The sequence below is a fragment of the Streptopelia decaocto genome (assembly GCF_964273445.1).
Source record: "Streptopelia decaocto genome assembly, chromosome: 3".
NCBI lineage: Eukaryota > Metazoa > Chordata > Aves > Columbiformes > Columbidae > Streptopelia > Streptopelia decaocto.
In genome coordinates this window covers 120400819-120423941 of record NC_138656.1, presented here as the reverse complement: position 1 = coordinate 120423941, position 23123 = coordinate 120400819, and the positions used below count along the sequence as shown (strand labels likewise).

The following is a 23123-nucleotide window of genomic DNA, read 5'->3' as shown; positions in this document are numbered from 1 at the left end:
GGTTTCTTGCTCCCAGCCACACATCCATGCTCGGTACCAGGTGCCTTCTCCACCTGCAGGAACATGTGGTTGGAGAAGATCCCTCGTTCCCTGAGGCAGGGGATGCCACCCCCGCTGTGCCACGGGCTCCGGGCAGCTCTGCGCCGCGTGTCTCAGCAGAACCGCGATGCCGGGACCTGCCGAGCTCCTCCGTGCTGGGAGAACAGAGCCAGCTCGCAGCAGATCGACGGCCACATGCACAGCGAAGCGCGGGTCGCTGCAGAGAGAACGCGGGAAGAGCAGTGAGTCTGGATGCTTTGTGTAGCGGTTGAGCGCTGCCGGCTGCTCCCGGGCCTCAGCCCAGCAGCCGTGTGGCAGCAGACACCAACAGCACTTTATTTTACTGCCCACACAGGTAAAAAGACAAAGAATGTCTTTGCAGGAGCCACTGGTGAGCAGGCTGCCGCCAGCCGGCCCCGTGCCGCTGCTGGCCGCGGGCTCCCCACCGGCTGCCGGCACCAGCTCTGGCTCAGGAGCGAGGACACGGAACTGGGGATGTTTGGGGGTGCAGTGGTTTTGCTATAAAAGGCACTTCCCAAGCCCCAATTCACCTTCCTCTTACTGAGCCCACAGCGGCTCCCAAAGCCTCTGGGGTGAGACACCAGCCTGGCCCACTTTGTACCCAAACGTGACATGAGTTTTTGCCTTCCCTCTGGCGTCCCTGCCGTGCCACACGTGAGAGGCAGCGCTCCCGCGCCTTCCTTCGCCGGCATTTCCCCCAGACTGGTACTCCTGAGGGTGACACGAGCCCGAGGTTCAGACAGCATCACAACATTGTACCTGCACATCCACACAGTGAGGAACACGCACAAGTAGAGATGCTGACACGTGGGGCCAGGGCCCCCAACACAACACACAGCACTCGAGTACCTTCCCTGCTCCTGCGTGAGCTGGATGAAAGAGCCACGCAGCGACCGCTCATCCGGCTGCAGGACATGCCCCAGGAACAGTCACAAGCGGCTCCATCCCAGAAGACACCAGGACCCCACAGAGAGCTGGAGAAAGCAGAAGCACAAGCAGCTCACACAACAGCAGGCAAGGAGAAGCGATGGAAAACACAGGGCACGCAAATGGAACACAAAAAGACAGTGACAAACCATGGAAGCTGCCTGTAACGAAGAGGACACGTGAAGCTGCAGCATCCTGCCCTCCCTTGCAGCCGGTCCCACCTCCCGCAGCTGCTCTTGGCGCCGCAGCAGCAGCCTCCCCGACCCACCAAAACGAGCCGTGAGAGTCCTGATGCTGCTAGAAGCGACATGCAGCCTGCCAAGACACACGAGCAGAGGTAACACCAGTGCTGAGTGCAACGCACGGAGCCGTCCTCCCCTTCTCCGCTGGCGAGGCTGCAGCTCGCGCTGCACCCAGCTCCGGGCACCGCGCTTGGGAAAGGCAGAGACAACTGCACAAGTGCGAGACGTTTGGGTTGCTCTGTGAAAACCTGACTCGGAGGCAGCCTGGAGGGAAGAAAGGGGGAGGTCTGTCTCCTAGAGAAAGCAAAGTAGGAGCAGAAGCCCCTGGGAATGTTCCAGACGGTCTCATTTCCACCCCCCATAACTTATAGGCAGTTGCCCAGAAGCCTGCCAGAAAGCAATTTGCAGACAGGTTTTTAAGAAGCAGATCATGACCTCTGGCATCCAGCTGCAAGGTTTTCACTCCGTAACAGCAGGGCCTGGCTGTGTCCTTCCTGGCAGAGGGACATTTCATGCTCAACACTCACACAGCGCCTGGTTTTGGCAGAGGACATTCAACACTCGCCACCAGCAAAGCATCTGGTTTGCTTTTCCTCAGAAGGTTGACACACGCATCCTGCTTTACAGCCTCAAAACAAGAGATTTATTTCTGATATCAAGACCTCCACCCAAACCCCTGTCTCCTACTGAAGAAGCGTTAGAGCTACAAATAAAACCTTTCTGATAATGTGGCGCTTTTTGCTGCACAGGTTCCTGAGTCAGAGGAGCTCTTGGGTGTCCCTTCCCGAGCAGATAAAGGATGGTTCCCCCGAGGCCGCGCCACCCGTGGCACCAAGCCAGCGTCTGCCAGAAGGAGCCCACACCTCCTTCTCCTCCAGCCAAGAGAAATGTGTGCTTTGCAAAGCTAAAACCATCTGGACTCCTGACACGCCGCTTCCCATCTGCGCTCCTGGCAGCAACGGGAGGAGAAAACCAGTCTGGGCTGGAGAACACTGTGGATTGTCTTGCATGGAGCTCTCCTGCTCCACCAGCTCCAGGGACACCAGCTCCTCTTCAAGAGCAGGCACACATTCCTTCCCTTGGACACATGTTGCCTCCTCCATATCTCCCTGAATCTGCTCGTTCTTCTCCAAATCTACCGCGTGCGGGCTGGAGAGCTCCTGCCGGCCACAGCTCAAAGGCTGCGGCAGAGTCATTTGCAGCAGGAACCGCTGGAGTCTTCCCGCAGAGGGTTTGGTTCTCACCACGCATCCATCACCTTTGCGGATGGTCCCACCTCGGAGCGGTCGCTCGTCATAGCAGCGTCCCAGCTACGCTGGCTTTGGGTACGTATTCAACGTGAGCCACCTTCTGAGGTGACCTGCTGTGCTGCTGCCACACGCCGACCCCTTCCACGAAGGTTAAACGCAGCCCTGCTTTGGGGACGAGGCAGAGAAAGCAGCTCAGCAACAGCTAAATCACTCTTCCGTTATTTCCCTTTGCCATCCACACACACTCCACACTGTTCATTCCTTGCTCTGCCCATTTTGGACAACAGTTTATGCCATTGCAGAAGTTTTTTGGGCAAGAATAGTCGGTTGCACACCCAGAAGGTCAAGCGGCTCTTCACCAACAGAGTGGTGACGGATCTGGAGTCGCACATCAAGGGAAGGGCAGAGCATGACAGGCCCCAATGCCTAAAGCGATGCTGGAATTTGTGACCTGGTCTCACAGATTTGTGCCTGAATCAGCCGCTTTCTCAAGGCTAAAACAGCAACAAAAACAAAGCTCCCCAAGTGAACAAGACTCGTAGGAAGGGAGCCCTGTAGAGAGAGTGGCTGGGGGGTCACTGCCCCACGTGCCAGCGCTGATTGCTGCTCTCAGCACAGCTCGTGGGATCTCCACCAAGCGCTGTTCATGCTGTTGGTGACCAGCACCCAAACACACCAGAAATGATGTTCTTTGAGCGCTAAGTGTGAACCTGCCCTCCCTTATCAAAGTCCCTATTGACTCAGGAAAACCACAATCTCTTGGAACTCCTGCCCCCGGGGCGCATGCGGCTTTATTGGCCTGTGTTGGTTCAGCTGTGCCAGGCTGGGAGCGATTCCTCCACCCAAGACCTGCTGCCACATCTCAACCGTACACCACCCGAAACCAAGGCCAGCAAGCACAACAACAGTGTGCAACTGGTGCCAGTGAGCGGCTGGCGCTGCCCATGCCGTGCTTTATGTGCTAGATGGGACTCTCCTCCTCACCCCGGGCTGCATTTGGGGTCCTGTTCATAGGTTTAATTGCGACGGCATTTCCATCAGGGGCATCCTCAGAGGGACCATGACCTGGGAGCAGGTCTTTGGTGCTTGCTACACAAACGAGAAGGCTGCTCCAGTCGTCTGGAGCTTCCCAAGTTCAACTGCCAGCACCACCTGCAGAGGGCGGAGAGCCCGTCCTCAGCGCACAGGTACCCAGAGGGAAGGCAGAACGCCACAAATCCCTCCAGGCGCTACTGGAAACAGGCTCAACGTGTGACAGGCTCCCTCTTCAAGCAAAAGCGTTGTCTTTGTAGGAGCGAAATTAGTCACTTGGGGAGGTGTGGCTCAAAGCTGAGAGCGTTCTGCTTACCTTTGCCCGGCACCCACACAAAACCGCTACCTTCCACTGCATTACAATCCACCTTCCACAGGGAACCTCACGCAACCTGTCACATTGGTTGGACTCGCTCTGCCAAGTGCATTTATCTCCACCTCATCAGCTCTGAGCGTGCAAAAGGAGAGCGTGAGCCACCCCTGCCCACACAGACCGCGCCAGGAGGAGCCCAGGGCCGCGCAGACAGCCTCACCCAGCCCTACAGGACAGCACGTCACCTGCTGCACTCCCTGAACGCATCAGACTTGTCCCAAATGTCCTGCGCGCTTAAATGACACCCTGCAAGCCACCCTGGATGGTTATCTGCAGCGTGGCCCCATGTGACGGGTCCTAGAACAAGAGCAAAGCAAACACTATGAAGTGAAACCTTTTAACTTCACTGCTGGTGTGGGAGAAGGAAAAACATGGCAAACACCCTGCCCTCCGCATAAACACACAATCTGGTGTTAAGGATGCCACACACTTGGGCCCAAAATCATCCCCTAGGGATTTAAACTGTGGCGGTAGAGTCCGCTGGCACTTACAGCAGCTTCCTCCAAAGGTTTCCAGGGCTTTGAACAAGACACAAACTGGCACACGTGCAGGAAACAGGGACGAGGTCTGGCACGTCTGACTGTGTGTGGAGCAGCCACAGGGCAGGAGCAACATGGTCCTGAGCTAAACGTGAGGGCGTCTCTGGGCTGACCGTGATCCCTCCACAACACGGACCTGCACGCATCCAGAGCTCCCTCCTCCACGGCCCCTTCGCAGCAGGAGCAGCCACAGCACAGGCTGGGAAGGCATTGTCCTCGCTGCCTGCGGTGACAAGCCACGGTCACCTCTCTTGACCATGTTGCTGCCAGCCCAGGACGGGGTGGGGGGACACGTGGCACCCAGCAATGTCCCCCACTCACAGGGACAGCCCAGGGGGGTGAACACGCATTGAATGTGATCCCAGCCCCGTCAGTAACACTGTAGGATACAAAGGTGCGTCCCCGCCCCAGGAGCATGGCTGGGGGTGCCCAGCTGGCAGGCGATGACGCTGTCACGGCCGCTCGCTCTGCTGTCCCCATGCCGGACCCCACAACTGGGGGGGAACAGCCTGGGGCGCCCACCTGACACATGGACACGCTCACACCGTGTCACGCTGGATGCTGCACCCGCAGCGTCACACGCAGTGTCCCCGTCCCTGCTGGGGTGCCCAGTTTGCAGGAGGACACCCCCTGACTTGCTGCGGGGCGCACGGCAGCCCCCTGGTCCCTCCTGTGAGGAGGGGGGTCCCACATCTCCCACGGTCACACCTGCACGGGTCCTCCCCCAGCACCCCCACCGGGAAACACCTGGGGGAGGAACGAGGGGGAGGAAGGAAAAATCATTTTATGACACTGTGTTGAACCAGCCCACCCAGGGACCCACGCGTGGGGTGAGGGGGGACCCGCAGCCGCGGGGGGCACGGGGGGGTCCCACTCTTCATACAACCACCCCTCCCCACACGGCAACGCCTCCCGGGCCCCACGGAGCGGCCCCACGGCTGCCCCTCCATGGGGACAGGGCCTCAGCAGCCTCCTCGCTCCGGCACGGGGCTCCAGCATGTCTGCCCCCAGCGTCCCCCGGCTCCGGCCTCACTGCAGCCCCGCCTTCCCCCGTGCACCTCCTGCCAAACGGGGCCCCCGAGCGCCCCGGCCCCTCAGACCCCCCGCCCGGCGCCAGGCCCCGAGGCGCCCCCCGAGCTCCGGGCCTCAGGGCTCGGCCCCCGGCAGTGCCCGACCCGCCCGGCGCGCCGGTACCTTGTACTTGCTGAAGCCGGCCAGCTGCTCGGCGGTCACGTACTCCATGGCCGCCCGGTGCCGCTGCTGCCGGTGCCGCCGGTGCCGCCGCCCGAGGCCGCGCCGGAACCGCCTCCCGCCGCCGCATCGGCCCACCCGGCGTGGCCGTGACGTCACCGCGCCCCGCCCACCGCGCCGCCGGGGAGCGACGAGTGGCCGGCAGCGGGAGGGCGCCCCCTGCGGGGCGGGAGGGCAACGGGCTCGGTGGCCACGGGTGACAAGCGGTGACCCTCGGGGGTCTGTGCTGGGACCTGCACTGTTTAACATCTTCACCAGTAGCACAGACAGTGTAATCGAGAGCAGCCTCAGCAAATATGCAGGTGCCACCAAGCTGAGTGGTGCAGGGGACACAGCTGAGGGACGGGATCCACCCAGAGGGACCTGGACAAGCTGGAGCAGTGGGGCCATGTGAACATCATGAGGGTCAACAAGGCCAAGGGCAAGGTCCTGCACCTGGGTGGGGGCAACCCCGGTGTCGGTCCAGGCTGGGGATGCAGGGATGGGGAGCAGCCCCAGGAGAAGGACTTGGGGTGCTGGGCTGAGACATTGGAAATGAGCCACCAATGATAATGGTTTTGAACAAAGCAGGGAGATTCAGGCTGGACATGATGCTCCACTCCCTTCAGCATCTTAGTGGCTGCGCTGGACTGTGTCCAGCAGTTCCCAGTCCTTCCTGAACTGAGGGGCCCATGATGCAGAAATCGTTTGTTCTGAGGGTGGTGAGAGCCTGGCCCAGGTTGGCCAGAGAGGTGGTGGCTGAACCATCCCTGGAGACATCCCAGGCCAGGCTGGACGGGGCTCTGAGCAGCCTGAGCTGGTGCAGATGTCCCTGCTCATGGCAGGGCTGGCACTGACTGAGATTTAACAGTCCCTTCCCACCCAAACTATGCTGTGATTCCTCATTCCGTTATGTGTGTGTGCACACATACACCTGTGCATATGTGTGTGCACATATGTGTGCATATGCTTGTGTGTGCACATACGTGTTCCTGGGCATTTGCGTGTGCAGGTGTGTGCATCTGGACATTTGCCTTTGTCTGCAGCTGGTCCAGCAGCACCGTGAGTTTTACCGGGACAAGAGCGGGACGCTGTACCCTGTTCCCTACTTTGTGCTGCCCATGAAGGAAAAGGAGAGATGCCCTCATCCACTTGACCTGTGAGTACCGATGTCCCCGGGACATGGTGGCACCCAGTGCCCAGGGCTGGTGGGATGAAACCAGAGAGGTCTGGGGGAGAGCCAGCGCCGCACCTGATCGTCCTTCTCTTCTTCACCCAAACCTTCTGTCCTCACAAAAATGAGAGCAGAAGAAACCAGATTAACCTGAAAGGGAAGAAATAGGTGGGCAACGTGCCAGGATTTGAGTCTTTTTCCTAATTTAGAAATCTCTGGGTTGGTTGATTGGTTGGTTGGTTGGTTGGTTGGCTGGTTGGTTGGTTGGCTGGTTGGCTGGTTGGTTGATTGGTTGGTTGGCTGGTTGGTTGGCTGGCTGGTTAGTTGGTTGGTTGGTTGGTTGGTTGGTTGGTTGGTTGGTTGGTTGGTTGGTTTGTTGGTTTTTAAAGCAAGTATCCTCCTGGCTGCGTGTTTGCAATCCTGGATGTTTCTACATTTCAAAGCTCTCATAAAAACTGGAGCAGCATCCCATGGGCTCCATGTCCCACCTTCTCCTCTCTTTGTACCTGTGGGACACACCACAGGCTCTGCTGCTCCCTGGGACCTTTCCCAGCATCAGTGTGGCCAAGGAGAGCTGAGGGCTGCAACGGGAATATTATACCAAAGTGGCTGCTGAAAAGCCTTGACTTTAGCAACCAGACATGTGAGCTGGCCAAAGGTCCAGCTGCCACCCCAGGGTGCCCACCGGCCACCCAAACCATCTCAGATAAACAAGGTCTCCAAGTCACCATGGCCATGAATTGATGGGGGAAGCACCAATTCCATCCCACAGCTGCCTCCTGCCTCCGCACAGCCAGGCTGGGCATGGGCAGTGCTGGGGCTCCTCTCCTCTGAGCCGGTGGGTCCAGTCTTCTGCTGACCTGGTACCTGCAAAATGTGAGGTTTGGAGAGGGCAGGAGGTCATTAAAACCAAAAGGAAAAATGTGCCCTTTTGTTAGTGTTCACGTAGCCATTTATGGAAAACAGACATCAGAGAGTGACGCTGCTGGGTACTTCTGGAGTCATCTCACCCAGCCGCTCGTGCACCTCACGTGTGGGTTTCGTCTGCTCTACCCCTGGCTGTGCTCAGCACACCCGATGGCAGAGCTTCCCGCCTTCCGTCCTAACGCCTGCAGCAGGGCCCTGAGACCTCAGAGATGTCCTCCCTAAGCCACCAGTGTCAGGACAGCTCATCCTCACAGATGTCTCACCAGAACATCTGTTATCGCCCAAAATGAAACCCTTCTGTTGCACCCCCAGCCCTGCAGCCCGTGAGCGGAGCTGCAAACCAGGACAGAGCAATGCTGTGGCCGTGGTAGATAGGAACCATTGCTCTTTGCTTCTCCTGCTCTGGTCTTTGCTACCAGTCTGCCTGTGGCAAAGGGAATGTGTCCACTTAAACACCACAGAGCCCTGTGCGCGCAGCCTGGGCTGCGGGTGATGAAATGATGTTGAAAGGATCCATTTAAGCTCCCCCAGCATCACCCAATGTGCACGTGGGCTGAGTAACCCCAAAACCTCCTGTGAACATCAGGGCAGATGCTGCAGACGCTGGAGCGTGTGAAGGAGCTCAGCAGCATCTCTGGGGCACAAAGGTGGGCAGAAGGAGACACAGCCCTGCTGAAATGTGCATTAAGTGGCTGGATATTTCTCTCCAGCACTGAAACCACCATGGGTATGTTGGGGATGGAAAGATAGTGATAAATAATTTTTAGCAAGAATGAAATGAAAGTAAAACTCAGTGGGGGCATAGAGTAGCAATTCCCTCTTGCCTCGAGCTCTGAGCATGACACTGACCTGGGATCACAGAATCACAGAATCATTTTGGTTGGAAAAGCCCCTCAAGCTCATTGAGTCCAACCATTCCCCCAGCCCTGTCCCTGCCCCATGTCCTGAGAACCTCATGTCTGTCTGTCCAGCCCTCCAGGGATGGTGACTCCAGCACTGCCCTGGGCAGCCCATTCCAATGCCCGACAAATGATGAGGATGATGACACTGGATGTGAAATGGGCTGAGAATGTCCGGGGGCTGATCTGGCGGGGGAGCAGCCGGAGCCGGCGCCAGCAGAAATACGTGGGTGCCCTCTAGAGTGATATGGCCAAGGCTTCACAGGGTGTAAAATCCAGGAGGAAAAAAAACCCAAACAAACCTCCAGTCATCCTCACAGGGCTTCAGATAAAATACCTTAATATATTTTCCTTATATCTGGCTTGATCTGCCCATGCTCTAACCTGTGCCCATAGCTGCTCCTGTCACCAGGCACCTCAGGTGCATCCTCCAGCGTCTCACATCTCTACATCCGCTCGATCCTCTCTTCTCTGCTACCTCCCCTTAGGTAGCTGTAGACAATGAGAAGATTCCCCTTTGCCTTTTCCTCTTGAGCGTGAATAACACAGCTCTCTGCCTCTCCTTGCACATCAAATCACAGAATCACAGATGGTTTGGGTTGAAGGGACCATTAAAGCCCATCCAGTCCCCCTGCCATGAGCAGGGACATCTGCACCAGCTCAGGCTGCTCAGAGCCCCGTCCAGCCTGGCCTGGGATGTCTCCAGGGATGGTTCAGCCACCACCTCTCTGGCCAACCTGGGCCAGGCTCTCACCACCCTCAGCACAAAAAATTTCTTCCCCAGGTCTGGCCTGAATCTCCCTCCTTTAGTTTAAAACCATCAGCCCTTGTCCTGTCACAACAGGCCCTGCTCAAAAGTCTGTCCCCATCTTTCTTATTGGCCCCTTTTAAGCACTGAAAGGCCGCACTAAGGTCTCCCCGGAGTTTCTCTTCTCCAGCTGAACACCCCAACCCTCTCAGCCTGTCCCCCAGCAGAGCTGTTCCAGCCTCGGGTCATTTCTGGGGCTCCTCTGACCCCTCTCCAGCAGCTCCATGTTTTTGACTTGACATTTTGCTGTCACCAGCCCCTGGAGGGACAGGCAATGTGTCCTCGAAGGGGCAGAAGTGGTGGTGGCCTTGAAAGTCATCTTTATTTTCTCTCTATCTCTTCAAACTCTTCCCCATCCCCAGGTTCCTTCCTTGTGCAGACATGTGACTGAACCCACCTGGATAATACCAAAGTGTAGAGCTACTTCTGCATTAATATTTGTGTCATGGTTTTTGTGTCGTGGGTGTTTGCAAACTGGGGAGCAGGGGTTGGTCTTGCAGCATCAGCTCTGAACACGGCACAGACAACATCTCCCCGTTCTGCCTGTGTTCTCCCTGCAATACCAGTAGCTGCCCCAAATCCACTCACACCCCACAGGCCTCACCAGTCACTGGCCCCCAGCCCCTGCAGCTCACACTCCCAACACGAGCTTTGTTTCCTGCCGGTGTCTCCATGGAGGCTTTGTCGGGATATTGGGGGTTGCTTCCCCTTTTTTCCCTCCGTTCCCCAGCTGACCAGCTCCCCGCTCAGATAACCTCGCTGGAATAAACCTTCTCAGCCTCCCAGCCACCATCAGTGGGACTGACCAGGCTGGGTTCCCACCACCGCCTCCCTTCTCATTTGCGGGGCACATCTGTCTAACTCCCTGTTCTGCTCTGTGGCTTCCTCCCCTTCTTATTATCCCTTGAGACGCTCAAGAGGGTCCTTGAGCAGACACCCTGAAAGGAGCAGACACTCCTTCCACACACCTTTCCACAGACCATGGCCCAGCTGCCACCCGCCTGTCTTCACAGCCCAGACGCTGAAGTCACGCACAGCTGGGGCTCACCTGAAAATAAAGATACAGAGACCAGCCCTGTCCAGCTCAACCACTTTATTAGCAAAGACTGTGGGGGATTATCCTGACCCACGGCTTTGGGCAAGTCTCCAGGAGGGCTCGGGCCTTGGGTTTCCAGCGGCGTTGCAGGAACTGTGCAGCAAAAGCCTCCGACCAGCCCACGGGTGCCGGCCCAGCTGGTCACACGTTCTCCAGACCACGGCTCCGTGGCCACCAGCCTGTCCTGGCCGCACAAACACTGACGTCACACACGGCCGACGGCTGCCGGGGAACATGCGGAGGAACGTAATTCTCCACATTGGTCATCCAAAGGCTTTTGCTCAACAGCGAAGCAACGGCAAGAGCAGTTGCTGTCCCGGCCGAGAGCTGCAGGAAAGCTCCCCAGGTGCAGGCACCTGCGTGGGAACGGCTCAGCTCAGTGATTCTGTCCCACAGCCCTTTCTTTGAGTGTGACAAGTACTCACTGCAGGAAAACTATTGCTTTGCCGTGTCACTTATTGTCTCGCAGCCGCTGATAAAACCGGTACTTTCTAATGCTGCCTTTCCTCTTCACCTGGCTCTTGGTCTTAATCTTGGCCATAGGACCGCTCGCTGCAGGAAGGTTTTTCTTTTTTGCTCTAATGCACAGCGGAGGTAAATGCTCATGGCAAGAAGGGAAGAGGACTCTGAACTTATTTTGAAGCAAGGGAACTTCTGAGCAATGGCAGGAGTAGCACACCTCATTTCACCCATTTTGTGAGCAGCTAGTTATAGTTCTCTTAATGTGGCTTGAGATCATAGTCATTATAACAATATTTTGTGGACAGACTTGTACTACGGTCATCTAAAATGCAAAGCAGTTGCGGTTCTTCATGTTGACTTGACCTAAAGCTTCTCCAGTTCCTCAAGCACGTCCTGCTTTGTAATTCTGTGCCACGACTCAGGGATTTCTCCTTTGCCATGAAATTTCCTATTGTGTCGTTCTTCTATCTGTGTCCTGAAACGACACACAAACCATTTCCAGTACGCCAGCATGGATGGATCGGGAGGAATGCTCCAAGAGGAATAAGGAGGTCCTGCATCCCGGTATCTCTTGTAGGGGAACCATGTGTCTTCACCAATCCAGAATATATCGTCACTTGCAACACTACTAGAACAAATATCAATAACCAGATTGTCTGTATTAATCCACTTCCATCCCGTCAAACCTTCTGTACGATGGTAGACAACGCGATGGTCTCCATCGTGATTCGGCATGGTGTTTGTGCAAACCGCCCCACAGAAGGGACACTGCTCCCAGCACCCTGAAAACTGCTCAGCCAGGATCGTGTGGGGCGGCCTTTCAAACCGGCTCATATCAGCTCCAGCAAACTCCTCCCTGAGCTGATCTTTCAGAGGAGCCAGTGCTTGTGCCATGGCATTGTTCAGGAACTCCATGTCTGTTACCTCCTGATGCTCAATGCCCTTCAGGTCCTTTCTGGGCAAGCTCAGCACCTCTCCAAGTGCCCTGCAAAATTCATCCAGCCAGAGAGAGATTTGGTCTTTTCTGTCTTTTCTGTCTTTGACAACGTTGGTTGATGCAGAAACAGCCGACTGGATGCTCTCATAGCAGTGAGTAAGGGAGTCATCTAAGAACCTCTCCAGCCTCCTGTTCTTGTCTAAGCAGTAGGTCTCAACACGTGTCTTGATGTAACTCTGGAAAAAGTCTCTTGGGAAATAAAGGTACTCCTTGAAATTCTCAAACTTTTCTTCTTCTGCCAGGTATCTCAGTATGCAGACTTCCAGAGAGGATCTATTGCCATTGAAGTCTGGGATTTTGCCCTTCATGTCTCGAGCTATGGCCAGAGCTGTCCTCTCATAGACCGCCTGGCGAAGAGCTGGGCCGATCTTTTCACACAGGAAAACAGCAAATGTAGTGACAGAAGTGGCTCCTTGGCAGGAAATCTGGAAACATGTGAAGAAATCTTCTTTCTTGCTCTCCAGGTAGACGACTGGATCATTTGCTCTTTGGAACGCTTCACGCATGGCTTTAAACCTTCCTGCTGCCATTCGGCACAGATACAGTGATAAATCTATTCTGTAATCTGTATTAAAAGTGTATTTTGCATTGTTAGGGACAGAATTCATACCTTTCTCTACTTCATTTAGAATTTCATGAATAAAGCTTGGACTGTAATCCCTTTTCTCCTTTTCCTTCTTATCAATGTTTGCCCACACATTGGCTATGATGTTGTCTGTAATGCGGTGTATGCTGTCCTTATCAGCATTATCCAAACTCTCAGTCTTGAGTCCTAGCCATTTTGTTTTCTTAGCGACATGTTTCTTCAAGTCAACAGAAAACTCTGGATGTCTGGGAAATGTCCTGATTCGTTCATGTAAGCGAGACTCCTTAAAGCGATCTAGGAAGACATTTTCTATTTGCACATCGATATCAACCTGTTCTGGAGGGGGAGCAGCAGAGGAGACTTCAGCAATCCACTGTGCCCATAGAGACATGAAGTTGTCTCTCAGCTCCCTCTCGCTCAGGCTCTGGCCTTTCAGACGCAGAGCCAAAGCCCTGCTCCTTGCCAGGAGCTCGTTTTCGTATTCTGACCTCCGTTCCTCCAGTTTACACTGGTTCTTCTTTAGTTCTATAAGGTTCTCACACTTCTTTCTAGTCTCAAGAAGAAGAGATTCTTTTAGGTCTTTCAGCTTCAGTTCCGTGTTGCCTTTCCACTGGACCAGTATCTCACAGTCTCTGTCTTCCCTGAAAAACTTTTCCATGTCTTCACTAATGGCCTCACTCGTCTCTTGCACTTGATTTTCAAGTTGTTCTCTGCTGACCTCCTGCAAGTCCCCGTTCCGAATTTTATTGTCCAGCTTCATTTGCAGGTCTAAGAAGTGGCTCCTCAGCTGCCAGGACCACTGACTGAATGCGGTTTCCAGTTTCCTGTAGGCAGCAATCTCCACTGAATTCTTGAAGCTGAAAACAAAGTTTTCATTCAGCAAAGCATTCCAGAGGTCACTGATTCGAACCTTCAAGCCCGAGAGCCTCAAAATGCTGCCTTGTGCCTCCTTCTTGGCTGCTCGGAGGAGTTTGCTCTTTAGTTCCTGGACGTTCTGGCTGTAGGTGGGATTGGGTCGTGCCATTGGGGGGTTTCCTTCCCACAGGTGAGCAAAGTAATGGATGTGGGTGTTCACGTCAAAGCGGATGACATCGCTGAAGGAGGAGACATCACAGAATTCCTGCTGGGCAGCTGTCTGGGTCATCTCATCCAGCTTTTCCTGCAGACGTCTTTGTCCTTCCATGTTCTGCTCCCTGGCAGTTGTTTCTGCAACATTCTGGTGCACAAACAGGCAGCCTGGAGAAAGTTTTACTCGCTTCATCCTCAGAAAAGCCTGCACAGCAATCTGAAGGACATCTTGCATTTCAGAAGGATTTTCTCCAAAGATATTGATCAGAGTCATGTTGCCAATGCCAATGACAAAGGTGGCCAGCTCGTTGTCGTGATTGATGGAGTGTTTATTGGCCACCTCTATGGCGCGGAGTCCCTCTGTGTCAACAACCAGCATGTAATCAAAGCCCAGATCCTGTTGCAGCTTCTTGTCCACTTTAATTAGCTGCATAAACGCTCCCCGGGTGCATCTCCCTGCACTGACGTTGAACTGAAGACCAAACATGGCATTCAACAGGGTTGACTTCCCTGTGCTCTGGATGCCAAGCACTGACAGAACAAATACTCGTTTGTCCCCCAGCTTCTCAATTAATCTGTCAAAGATTGCTCCGACCCATCGTAATGGTACGTAAGAAGCATCACCATCCATCAGCTCGATGGGATACCCGGAAACCATCAGATCAGCTGCAATTTCAGGTAGTTTGACAACATATTCTTCCTTTGAGTTCATTGATTCCAGAGCTTCATAAATCTGCCCGACCTCTCTCAAAATATGCTCAAGGCCAATTGATGACTCGTCCATTTTATTTGAGAGGGCCTCTAACTCTCTCTGCAACTGTTGTTTCAGATCATTTTTTTCATTGCTCTTCTTTATCGCCAGGACTCGAGACCATAACTGGTGGTATTGTCTCTTCAGGTCACCAAGGCTATCAGAGGACAGGTCATCCATAAAGACTTTCATCCACTGCAGGAAGTATTTCTTGGTATCTGCTGGCTGGGAGTGGAGAAAGACAAGGACTGATTTCATCAGAGGGTTGAGGGGGAATGCTTTCTCTAGTTGCTCTCTTCTTATTGCCCGCTTCTTTGACTGGACTTCACTCCGATGATGCTCTATGCTCTTGTTCCGCTTTTCCTGCAAGCGAGTGAGTTCTTTGTCACTTTTGCACCACTGGTACCACAGTTTGCCTTGAAGAGGCAGTAGCCGGGACTTGATCTCAGACAACGGTTCTTTCTTCAGAAGCTTCACCAGCGCCGTTGCCTCTTCTTTGGCTGCCACACACGCCTCTGTATCTTCATCGACTAAGAACCCCAGCTTGCGAGCTTTGTCCAGGCAGGCGTCGAGGCTGAAAAGCGTGTTAGACCCTGCCAGGAGACCGCTGATTGTTTTTGTCAGCTCGCCCGTTAATTCTGCTTCGTTTCTGTTCTTGAGACCAATTCTTATGTTTTGCCTGGATCGGCCAGCTGCAATGCTCTCCTTTTCGGTGAAAAGACAAACCAAAGGCCTTTGCGACTGCCACAGCTCACGTAAAATTGTCATCCCTTTCTTGTCACTCTGATCAGTCTCGGATACGAGAGCCACGGTCACAGCGGATATCTCCTGTAAAAACTGTAGCTGTTGTTCATGATCCCTTGCGTCTCCGTGCAGGTTACAGAAAGCAACACAGCAGTCAAAGCTGTCATCGTCACTGCCCCGGGGACAGTACCAGGAGATCTCCACAACACCCTTCATCAGCAAACACTCTCTGGTGCTGCCTTTGCAATCTCGGTTGAAAAAAGGGTTAAGTTTTTGTTCGGTCAGCAACAAATTCAGGATCTTGGACTTGGAAAAGGGAGAACTGCCGATCCGCAGGAAGGACACGATGGGGGTCTTGGCCTGATACATGAGTTTGTTATTGTAACTGTTACTTTGGACCTGCTTTCCTGACTTCTTGACTTCTTTCCAGCTCCTTTTGATTTGGCTGAGGGACCAGAGGGGGAACTCTATGTGTGAAGTGCAGGGGTGTGGGACCAGGAGGGGCAGTGCAAACTGGCAGAAGGCAAGCTTTGTTGCAATGTACTGTCTCATGAAATCATCAGCGCAATGGAAAATTGCCATCTGGAGGTCCATGGGGTGCACGTGACTCTCCCTGCTGGCACATTCAGGGGCTTCTCTCTCCAAATCCATGAAAAAGTCATCAAAGGAATCTGAGGGTTCATGCTCTTGCTCTGTGGGTTCTGGCACAGATGTGAGTCCTGGGTCGCTCTCGTCCTTGCAAGTCAGGTATCTCACCCGATAATCCACGGTTAATAGCTTTTGTAAGAAGTAAAAGGGTAGTTCACTGTCCTTGCTGGGCTGGCTGTCATGTAAAGATGTCTTGTATATGACGTGGAAATCTTCTGTCCCCATCTTTCTTGGATACTGACTTTCTAGTCCCAGGCGCTTAAGTAAGTGGAGGAACTCTTTGTTTGCAATGGCTTGATTTGCTTTGGATTTGCTGCTGTCTGATTTGGATTTGGACTGCCTGGAAGGCTCTACTCTTTGAAAAGTGTCTTCCATGTCTTTGGTTATATTGTGTTTCTTGAGATCGTCACATGTGTCTTCCACGCGCCCGTCGATGAAGGAACACAAGTCCCGTTCCAGCACCTCCCAGTCTGTCAATGAACTGTGCTTTTCAAGGAGAGTTTTTATCTCTGTGCTCCATAAGGTTTTCATGTGATCTTCCATGAAAACTAGACGCTCAGTCTTCTCCTCAGGGGACACCCCTTTGTAGTTGGGTGTTACAGTCAGGCCCATCAGCAGCAGGAAGGCCTGAGCTCTGTACACATCTCGTTCCTTCAGACTCAGATACTCTTTCTGTCCCTTTTCCATTTCATTTATCATGAAGTTCAGTTCTGGATATCCAAGGAGGCGCTGAAAAGTGCCCCTTTCCACCTGGTATCCTGTGCTGGTTGTAATGACGTGCACCAACAGTTCCATGTCTTTCTGTGCCCTGTCCTGGAGAAACTGGAGTAAGGAACGAACAGCCAGGCTCGCAGTCACGGTGGCTTTTATCTTTGCTTCATGAATGGCAGAAGCAGAGGTGTGTGGCGTGTAGGTGACTTCCTGGATGTAGTCCTTCATTTGCAGCAGTGTCTTGGTGAGATCTTCAGGCTCAGACACACGGGCAGTTTCAGGAAGCGGGTGCTCAGTATGGAAGATCCATTGCATAATGAGGGAAGAGTTGGGGAAGTCCTTGACAGAATAGCTGTGAGGATCCAGGAGGCACCTCAACAGGGACTTGATGTAGATGGTGTTTTCTGGAGGTGACTTCTGGTAAAACCGAACAGTATTCAGCAGGAACTCCTGCAGCGCTTTGTCCGACAGGCACACGTTGATCCAGACACTGTGGCTTTTGGTTTTCTCATTCAGACTCTGTTTGAAATCTACCAGCGTGAGCAGTTTGCTTTCATCCCCCGGCACCTCCCAGGCCTCCACGCCCTCCATGAAAGCTTTGGCCTCTTCCACCGCACTGGCCAGTTCCTCCCCAAACATGGTGCCGACACGGAGGTTCGTTAGCGCTTCGTACGCGGCCCTGAGGCTGCTGCTCACTTGATAGCTGGACTTAAAATCACTGCTGTGATTGGACAGGATTATATCCCACACTGGGATGAGCTGAAAGCCTCGGTCGATAACAGACCACGTTCTGTTATTACTTTCAAGCCCCGCTTTCCACTGAGGAAGAGAATCCATCTCTGATGGTCCCCCTGTGTTGGTCGCAGAGAGATGAACATTCGTGTGGACATTTTTTCTTTCTGTTCCCTGGAAAGAAGCCTGTGAGCTGGATTTCGAAAAGTCAACGCTGCCACCAAAGAGGCCGTAACTCGCCCTAATATAGGAGTCCAGTGCTTCAGATACTTGTCGCTTCATCTCTTCCCGATGCTCAGCTCTGAATCCTTCCGTAGATGCTTTCCACCAGAATATCCCCCCAAAGTGGAGGGGACCCTGGTTTACGTGGGACCCAAACCTCTCAAAGAAGCTCCCACACCTGCTCTTCAGCATGTCGGGCCTGTCCGCTTCATCCGTGATGCTCAAAAGATGCTCGATGTGTTGCAGCTCCTGCAGGGCCGCATCCGAGAGGTGAAGCTGATGCTTTTGGAAGTAGCAGGAGGCCAGAGGGATGTACAGGTACTTGGTGGTGCAAATGTAGCTCTGCTCAGAGCAGGACCGACGGGTGTCCTGCGACTGCGAGGAATTCCTGTAATCTATACCCATTTCAACATTAAACCCCCAGAATCCGGCTTTGGCAGAAACGCTGATGCTGAACCCCAGCTGCTCCATGGACTTGGTGAAAGTGGCTTCTGCTGCAGAGGAGGAGAACTCCTTCCTATCAAACAGCGACCCTTGCTCCGGACCTGCCAGCTTGAACCCACTGGGAACCCTGATGAGCTGCTCTCGCTTTGCCAGCACATCTGCAGTTCTGCTGGTTTTGTAAATGCCCTGCAGGGCCAGTCCCCCCGACGCCCGCATCAGGACCTCCGCGTCCGAGACGTTCTCAGCCCTGCCCACTGGCGACTCCTGCTGCTCCAGCTGCTTATGGATGTTCCCCAGCACCTCCATCATTGAGTTCTCTGGTGGGGCCCAGGACTCTTTGGGAATCCCCATGGCTTTCCACAGAGCCTCCTCTTTCTGTCTTACAGCGTCCTTGCTGTGGCTGCGGCTGTCGTGCATTTCCTTCAGCTCCTTCAGGAGCAGCTTGGCCGCTTCTTGTCTCTCCTTTGCCATCTTCCCAGAGGCTGCTTTTTTGTCTGTTAGTTCCAGGAGTTTTTGGAGCGCCCTTGCTTCCCATGGTTGCCGTACTGCGCACTCCAGCTTCAGGTAGTCTTCATATTGCAGATGTTTCAGGGCTTCTCTGGAGTTCACTCCCAGTAGCTCCGACAGTTTGGGCAGCCAGTATCCAGCATCCAGTCCTTCCTTCTCACATGCTTCTGCCAGCAGTTTGTTAGCAAGACGTGCCTTTTCCTCATCTTTTTGTGTGTCCTCCTGTGAAGCCATGGCTGTGGAAGAGGAAAACAGTCTGTCTTTAAGGTATGTTACAGAGGCCTTGGCCTCTTACAAGAGGGCTCTCCAGCAGCTGCAGGCCCAGGGGATTCCTGCTACCCAGCTGCTGGGGCCCAGCCGGGGGCAGCCCAAGACCTGGGGGTCCCCATCCCAGGCCATGGACCTTCCTGCTGCTTTCCCCTTTGCACGTTCAACCCAGAATGGAGCTGATTGTGTATCCCAGAGACAACACACGCACACACAGACTTGGCCACACAATGAGCCATGGTCAAGGTGCTGCCTTCAAAAGCTCCCGCATGTCCCCAGCAGGACTCATGAATACATGCGTCCAGACAGCTGGAGCTTCCCTGGAGCCCCCAACACCAGCACAGCCCCTCTGTGCACCCCTGGCCCTGCATCCCGCACCCTCTCACCAGCCCCACGGGTCTCCTCCTGGCTGGCTGGCCCAGCTTGCAGCTCGCCAGCAGAGCCACACGCTCACACACCCGTCCCACGGGCACCCCTCACTCGCAGGACACGCTGCCCCGAACACCCGGCTCCGGGCACACGGGCTGTGCCCTGCGGTCCCGTTCCCGCTGCCGGCGCGGAGCCCCTCACTCACCTCACTCACGCCCGTTCCCCAGGAGCGGGTTCTCAGGACACACATCGTTCTCACCCCGGCGGTTGGGAAAAATCCAACTTGTCCCTGTCCAGAGCTGTGGCTGGAGCATCCTGTTGGCCCCTCATCAGTGACGGGAGACTTTGGATCTTTGGCCTCGTGTGCGGGACCCCCGTCTATCCCCTTTGTGTCCCTCTCTGGATTTGTTTCTTGTCTCCCCTTCACTTATTTTCCCATATGCATTCAAAAGGTTGTTTCCTGGTAACTTCAATGCAGCTGATGCTCTCACCGTACATGTATCTTTACACCTGTTTTTTTTGCATTATAATACAAAGCTGCTAATTTTCTCTGCCTCAATTCAGTTGGATGCTGAAGAGATTCCTTCTGTGCACAAAACCTTTCCATGCATTCAGCTCTTGTCCCACCGACAACACGAGACTCTTACTAAGCCCTTCCAACACTGGTATTGATCCAGGGGGCTTGGGACCCTTTCAGAGGGAGCCCTTAGTGCCAGCTTTTCCTTAAAAGCCATTGAAGACTTAGGAAATAAGTCAAAGGATGTGGGTCTGACTCACCTCACCTCCCAGCAGACACGCCGTTTGGTCAGACACTTGACTTTCCAGCGGACACAGGCAGCCAAGGTCCCCCGCTCAGCTGGGACAGCGCACCGTCACCTGGCCGGCCTGGGGGACAAGGCCGGGGTCTTCAGAAGAAGATGGGGACCATCTCAAGAGCTCAGGAGGAAAAACAGCGGGAAGGAAAGGTCCAAAATCCTAAAGAAGAAGACCAGACAGTCAGGAAGTGGCTGTTGCAGGACAAGGTTGACCAAACTAACTCCTAAATTGTATTTGATTCTTTTAGCTCTGTTCTTTTGTTTGAGTAATGTCTTTAGCACGAGTACACAAACTGAACATAATTGGCCAGGCTTGCTGGAATTCCAGGCCGCATATCATGAACCTGTCATGACCTGGTCACTTGGTGATGGGACTGTGAAGGCCAGGACCTGCAGATAGAGAGGAAACCAGTCCAGATTGTTTCTTTGCTGTACTGTTCCATTTATTCTTTATTTTATTACCTTTTGATTAAATTACTTTTTTAAGAACAGACAACTGAGACTCTGCTATGGGAAACCTGAGGTCAAGAGCATTTCTTTAGCAATGGCAACCCATCCACGGGGACAATTCACTCCAGGGAGGAGTGGTGGTCACCCCTTCTCCACCAGTGATGATTCTCAGCCAACAAAGACTCATCAGAGCCTTCTTGGGGTGTTTTCCAGATGAGGGTTTCACATGGGACCTTGTGCTGGTTTTTGCTAGGACAGAGTTCATTTTTGTCCTAGCAGCTGGTGTAGTGCTGTGGTTTGGATTTAGGATGACAATAATCTTGATAACACCGGCATGTTTTAGTCTCTGCTGTGCAGGACTCACACAGAGTCAAGGCCTTTCCTGCTCCTCACACCACCCTACCAGCAAACAGGTACACAAGAAGCTGGGAGGGGACACGGCTGGGACAGCTGACCCCAGCTGACCCCAACTGACCCAAGGGATATTCCAAACCATGTAACTTCAGGCTCAGCACGTAACCTAGGAGAAAGCTGGTGGGGTCATTTCTCAGGGACAGGCTGGGCATCACTCAGTGGGTGGTGAGTGATTGCATTGTGCATCACTTGATCTGTACATTCTATATTATTATTATTATCATCATCATTACTTTCTTCTCCTTTCTGTGGTATTAAACTGTCTTTATCTAAATCCATGAGGTTTACCCTTTTGTCCCCAATTCTCTCCCCACCTCATGCAGAAGGAGAGCAAGGGAACAGCCGTGTGGTGTTGAGCTGCCTGTGGGCTTAAACTGCAGCATCCTAAACCCGCATACCCATTGTATACATCAGCACAGGGACAGAGGCAAAGTACGAATCTGCTGATGCAGAGTCTCTTCTGCACACAGCAAAAGGTGCTCAGGAGTGACTCAGGAATACGGCCGAACGCCTGTGCACCACAGAGCAGCCACCCGCAAGGGAGGGAGCAGGGCCCACATCGGCTTTCCCAAGGGGAAAAACACAGAATCCTTTTGGTTGGAAAAGACCCTCAAGATCACCAAGTCCAACCATTAACCTCACACTGCCAAGTCAACCACTAACCCATGCCCCTAAGAAACTTATCTCCACGTGTGTTCAACCCCTCCAGGGATGGTGACTCCAGTACTGCCCTGGGCAGCCTGTTCCAATGCCCCACAGCCCTTTGGGGAAGAAATTGTTCCCCACATCCAACCTCAGCCTCCCCTGGTGCAACTTGAGGCCGTTTCCTCTGCTCCTGGCGCTTGTTCCTGGGGAGCAGAGCCCGACCCCCCTGGCTCCAAGCTCCTTTCAGGCAGTTCAGAGATCAGAAGGTCTCCCCTCAGCTCCTGTTCTCCAGCTGAACCCCCCAGGTCCCTCAGCCGCTCCCATCACACTTGTGCTCCAGCCCCTCACCAGCTCCGGTCCCTTCTCTCCACTCGCTCCAGCACCTCAAGGCCTTTCCTGGTGTGAGTGACCCAAAACTGACCACCGGATTCAGGGTTTGGCCTCCCTAGGTCCCAGCACAGGGACAGTCACTGCCCTGGGCCTGCTGGCCACACCAGTGCTGACGCAAAGAAGGAGGTGTGGAAGGATGCAGAGCAGGCTGAAGGATGCAGAGCTGGCTGATGTGTGAGAGCAGAGATGGACACCAGCTCCAGGCAGGAGGACTCAGGCTGTCCAGTTAATGTCTGTGCTGTCCACTCAGGCTCAGGTTGCCCAGGAAAAGTCTGGGGGAACAGCACTGACAATATGGCAGCACGTGCCCCATCCCACCACTGGCCACATCCTGCATCTGCTGCTGTGGGGGAAGCTCCACCCCCCAAAGAGAGGGGGAGAAACCCCATGGTGGGTTGGTCCCCACCAGTGACTAAGGTCCCACAAGCAGCTCGTGCACTCCTGCCAATGGGACAGGGGAGAGAAGTGGAAAAGCAAAAGCAAGAACCACTCCTGGTCACAACAAGGAGAGCTGAGGAAGCGGCAGAGGCTGCGCTCGCTCGCAAAGCCAAGGAGGGTGTTTGCTCCCCACTGCCCATGGTCGGGCAGGCGTCCAGCCGCTCCCTGGGAAGCAGAGCCCCAGCGCGCGGGACGGCTGCTTGGGAAGGGAAACGCCGCAGCCACCAGCATCCCCCCTTCCTCCCCCTCAGCACAATGCTGCTTGTTACCCCAGCGCTGCCACGCTCTCTAACGAGCGGCACAGCAGACAGAGACACCACCCAAGCTGCCCGCGCTGCCAGCCCCAGGACGGCTCCCCAGCACCCATTGCTTCTGCACCCCGGAACGCTGACAGAGAGCACGCCACGGAAGAGCTTTTTACCCACGATGTTCCCCAAATTATCCGTTCAGCTCCCGAGTCCACGGGCTGCCGTCCCACCTGCCCTTGGCCCTGAGTCTCGCTCGCACACAGCCCAGCCCCGTCCCTGTCTCCAGAGCGGGGAAGCAAATGGCATCAGGGTGCAGGAGCGTGCACGGCTCCCGGCCCCCGGCACGGCTGGGCTTCAGGCCAGCGCACCCTCCCAGCTCAGCCCCGGCACACACTGGTGCCCACAGCTCCGCAAACGGGCTGGCGAGCAAAGGCTGCTTCCTCCAGACACACTCACACCACACACCACCCGCCTCCTGCCCAAAACCCCCTTTTTTCCTTCCCTGGCATCTCTCCATCGACAGGAAAACATGTGAAATACAGAGCAGAAGACAAATGAGATCACTGCTCTGTGCTGATCCCCGGCTCCCCCTCCCACAGCTCATCCCCGAGGTCCTACCGTCTCCCTCGGGTGCTCGGCAGCTCCCAGGCTGATCCCA

General features: G+C 54.5%; 2 protein-coding genes across 4 annotated transcripts in view; both read right to left on the bottom strand.

The window, feature by feature from the left end:
- SELENOI (selenoprotein I) overlaps positions 1-5745 on the bottom strand; it is a gene marked incomplete at its 3' end in the record, with an annotated part of 33293 nt that extends 27548 nt beyond the window's left edge. For both annotated transcript variants that reach the window (XM_082047974.1, XM_082047975.1), the window contains exon 1: positions 5618-5745. In XM_082047974.1, coding sequence (XP_081904100.1) covers positions 5618-5665 — 48 coding nt within the window. In that variant the 5' untranslated portion in view covers positions 5666-5745. The remainder of the gene's footprint in view (positions 1-5617) is intronic.
- Positions 5746-10539: 4794 nt separating this feature from the next.
- LOC309438139 (interferon-induced very large GTPase 1-like) lies at positions 10540-23123 on the bottom strand. Of its 2 annotated transcripts, XM_082049097.1 has the most exons (3): positions 23084-23123; positions 19843-20040; positions 10540-18665 (listed from the first exon to the last, which is right to left on the bottom strand). In XM_082049097.1, the coding sequence occupies exon 3, from the start codon at positions 18661-18663 to the stop codon at positions 11383-11385; it is 7281 nt and encodes a 2426-aa protein (XP_081905223.1). In that variant the 5' UTR covers positions 18664-18665; positions 19843-20040; positions 23084-23123; the 3' UTR covers positions 10540-11382. The 2 variants fall into 2 exon arrangements, with proteins under 2 accessions (XP_081905223.1, XP_081905224.1); XM_082049098.1 differs by lacking the exon at positions 19843-20040 and having other exon boundaries at positions 23084-23097.

What these genes read in the sequence shown, in the direction of transcription:
- LOC309438139 (XM_082049097.1), bottom strand. Translation starts at nt 18,663, where the DNA reads ATGGCTTCACAGGAGGACACACAAAAAGATGAGGAAAAGGCACGTCTT.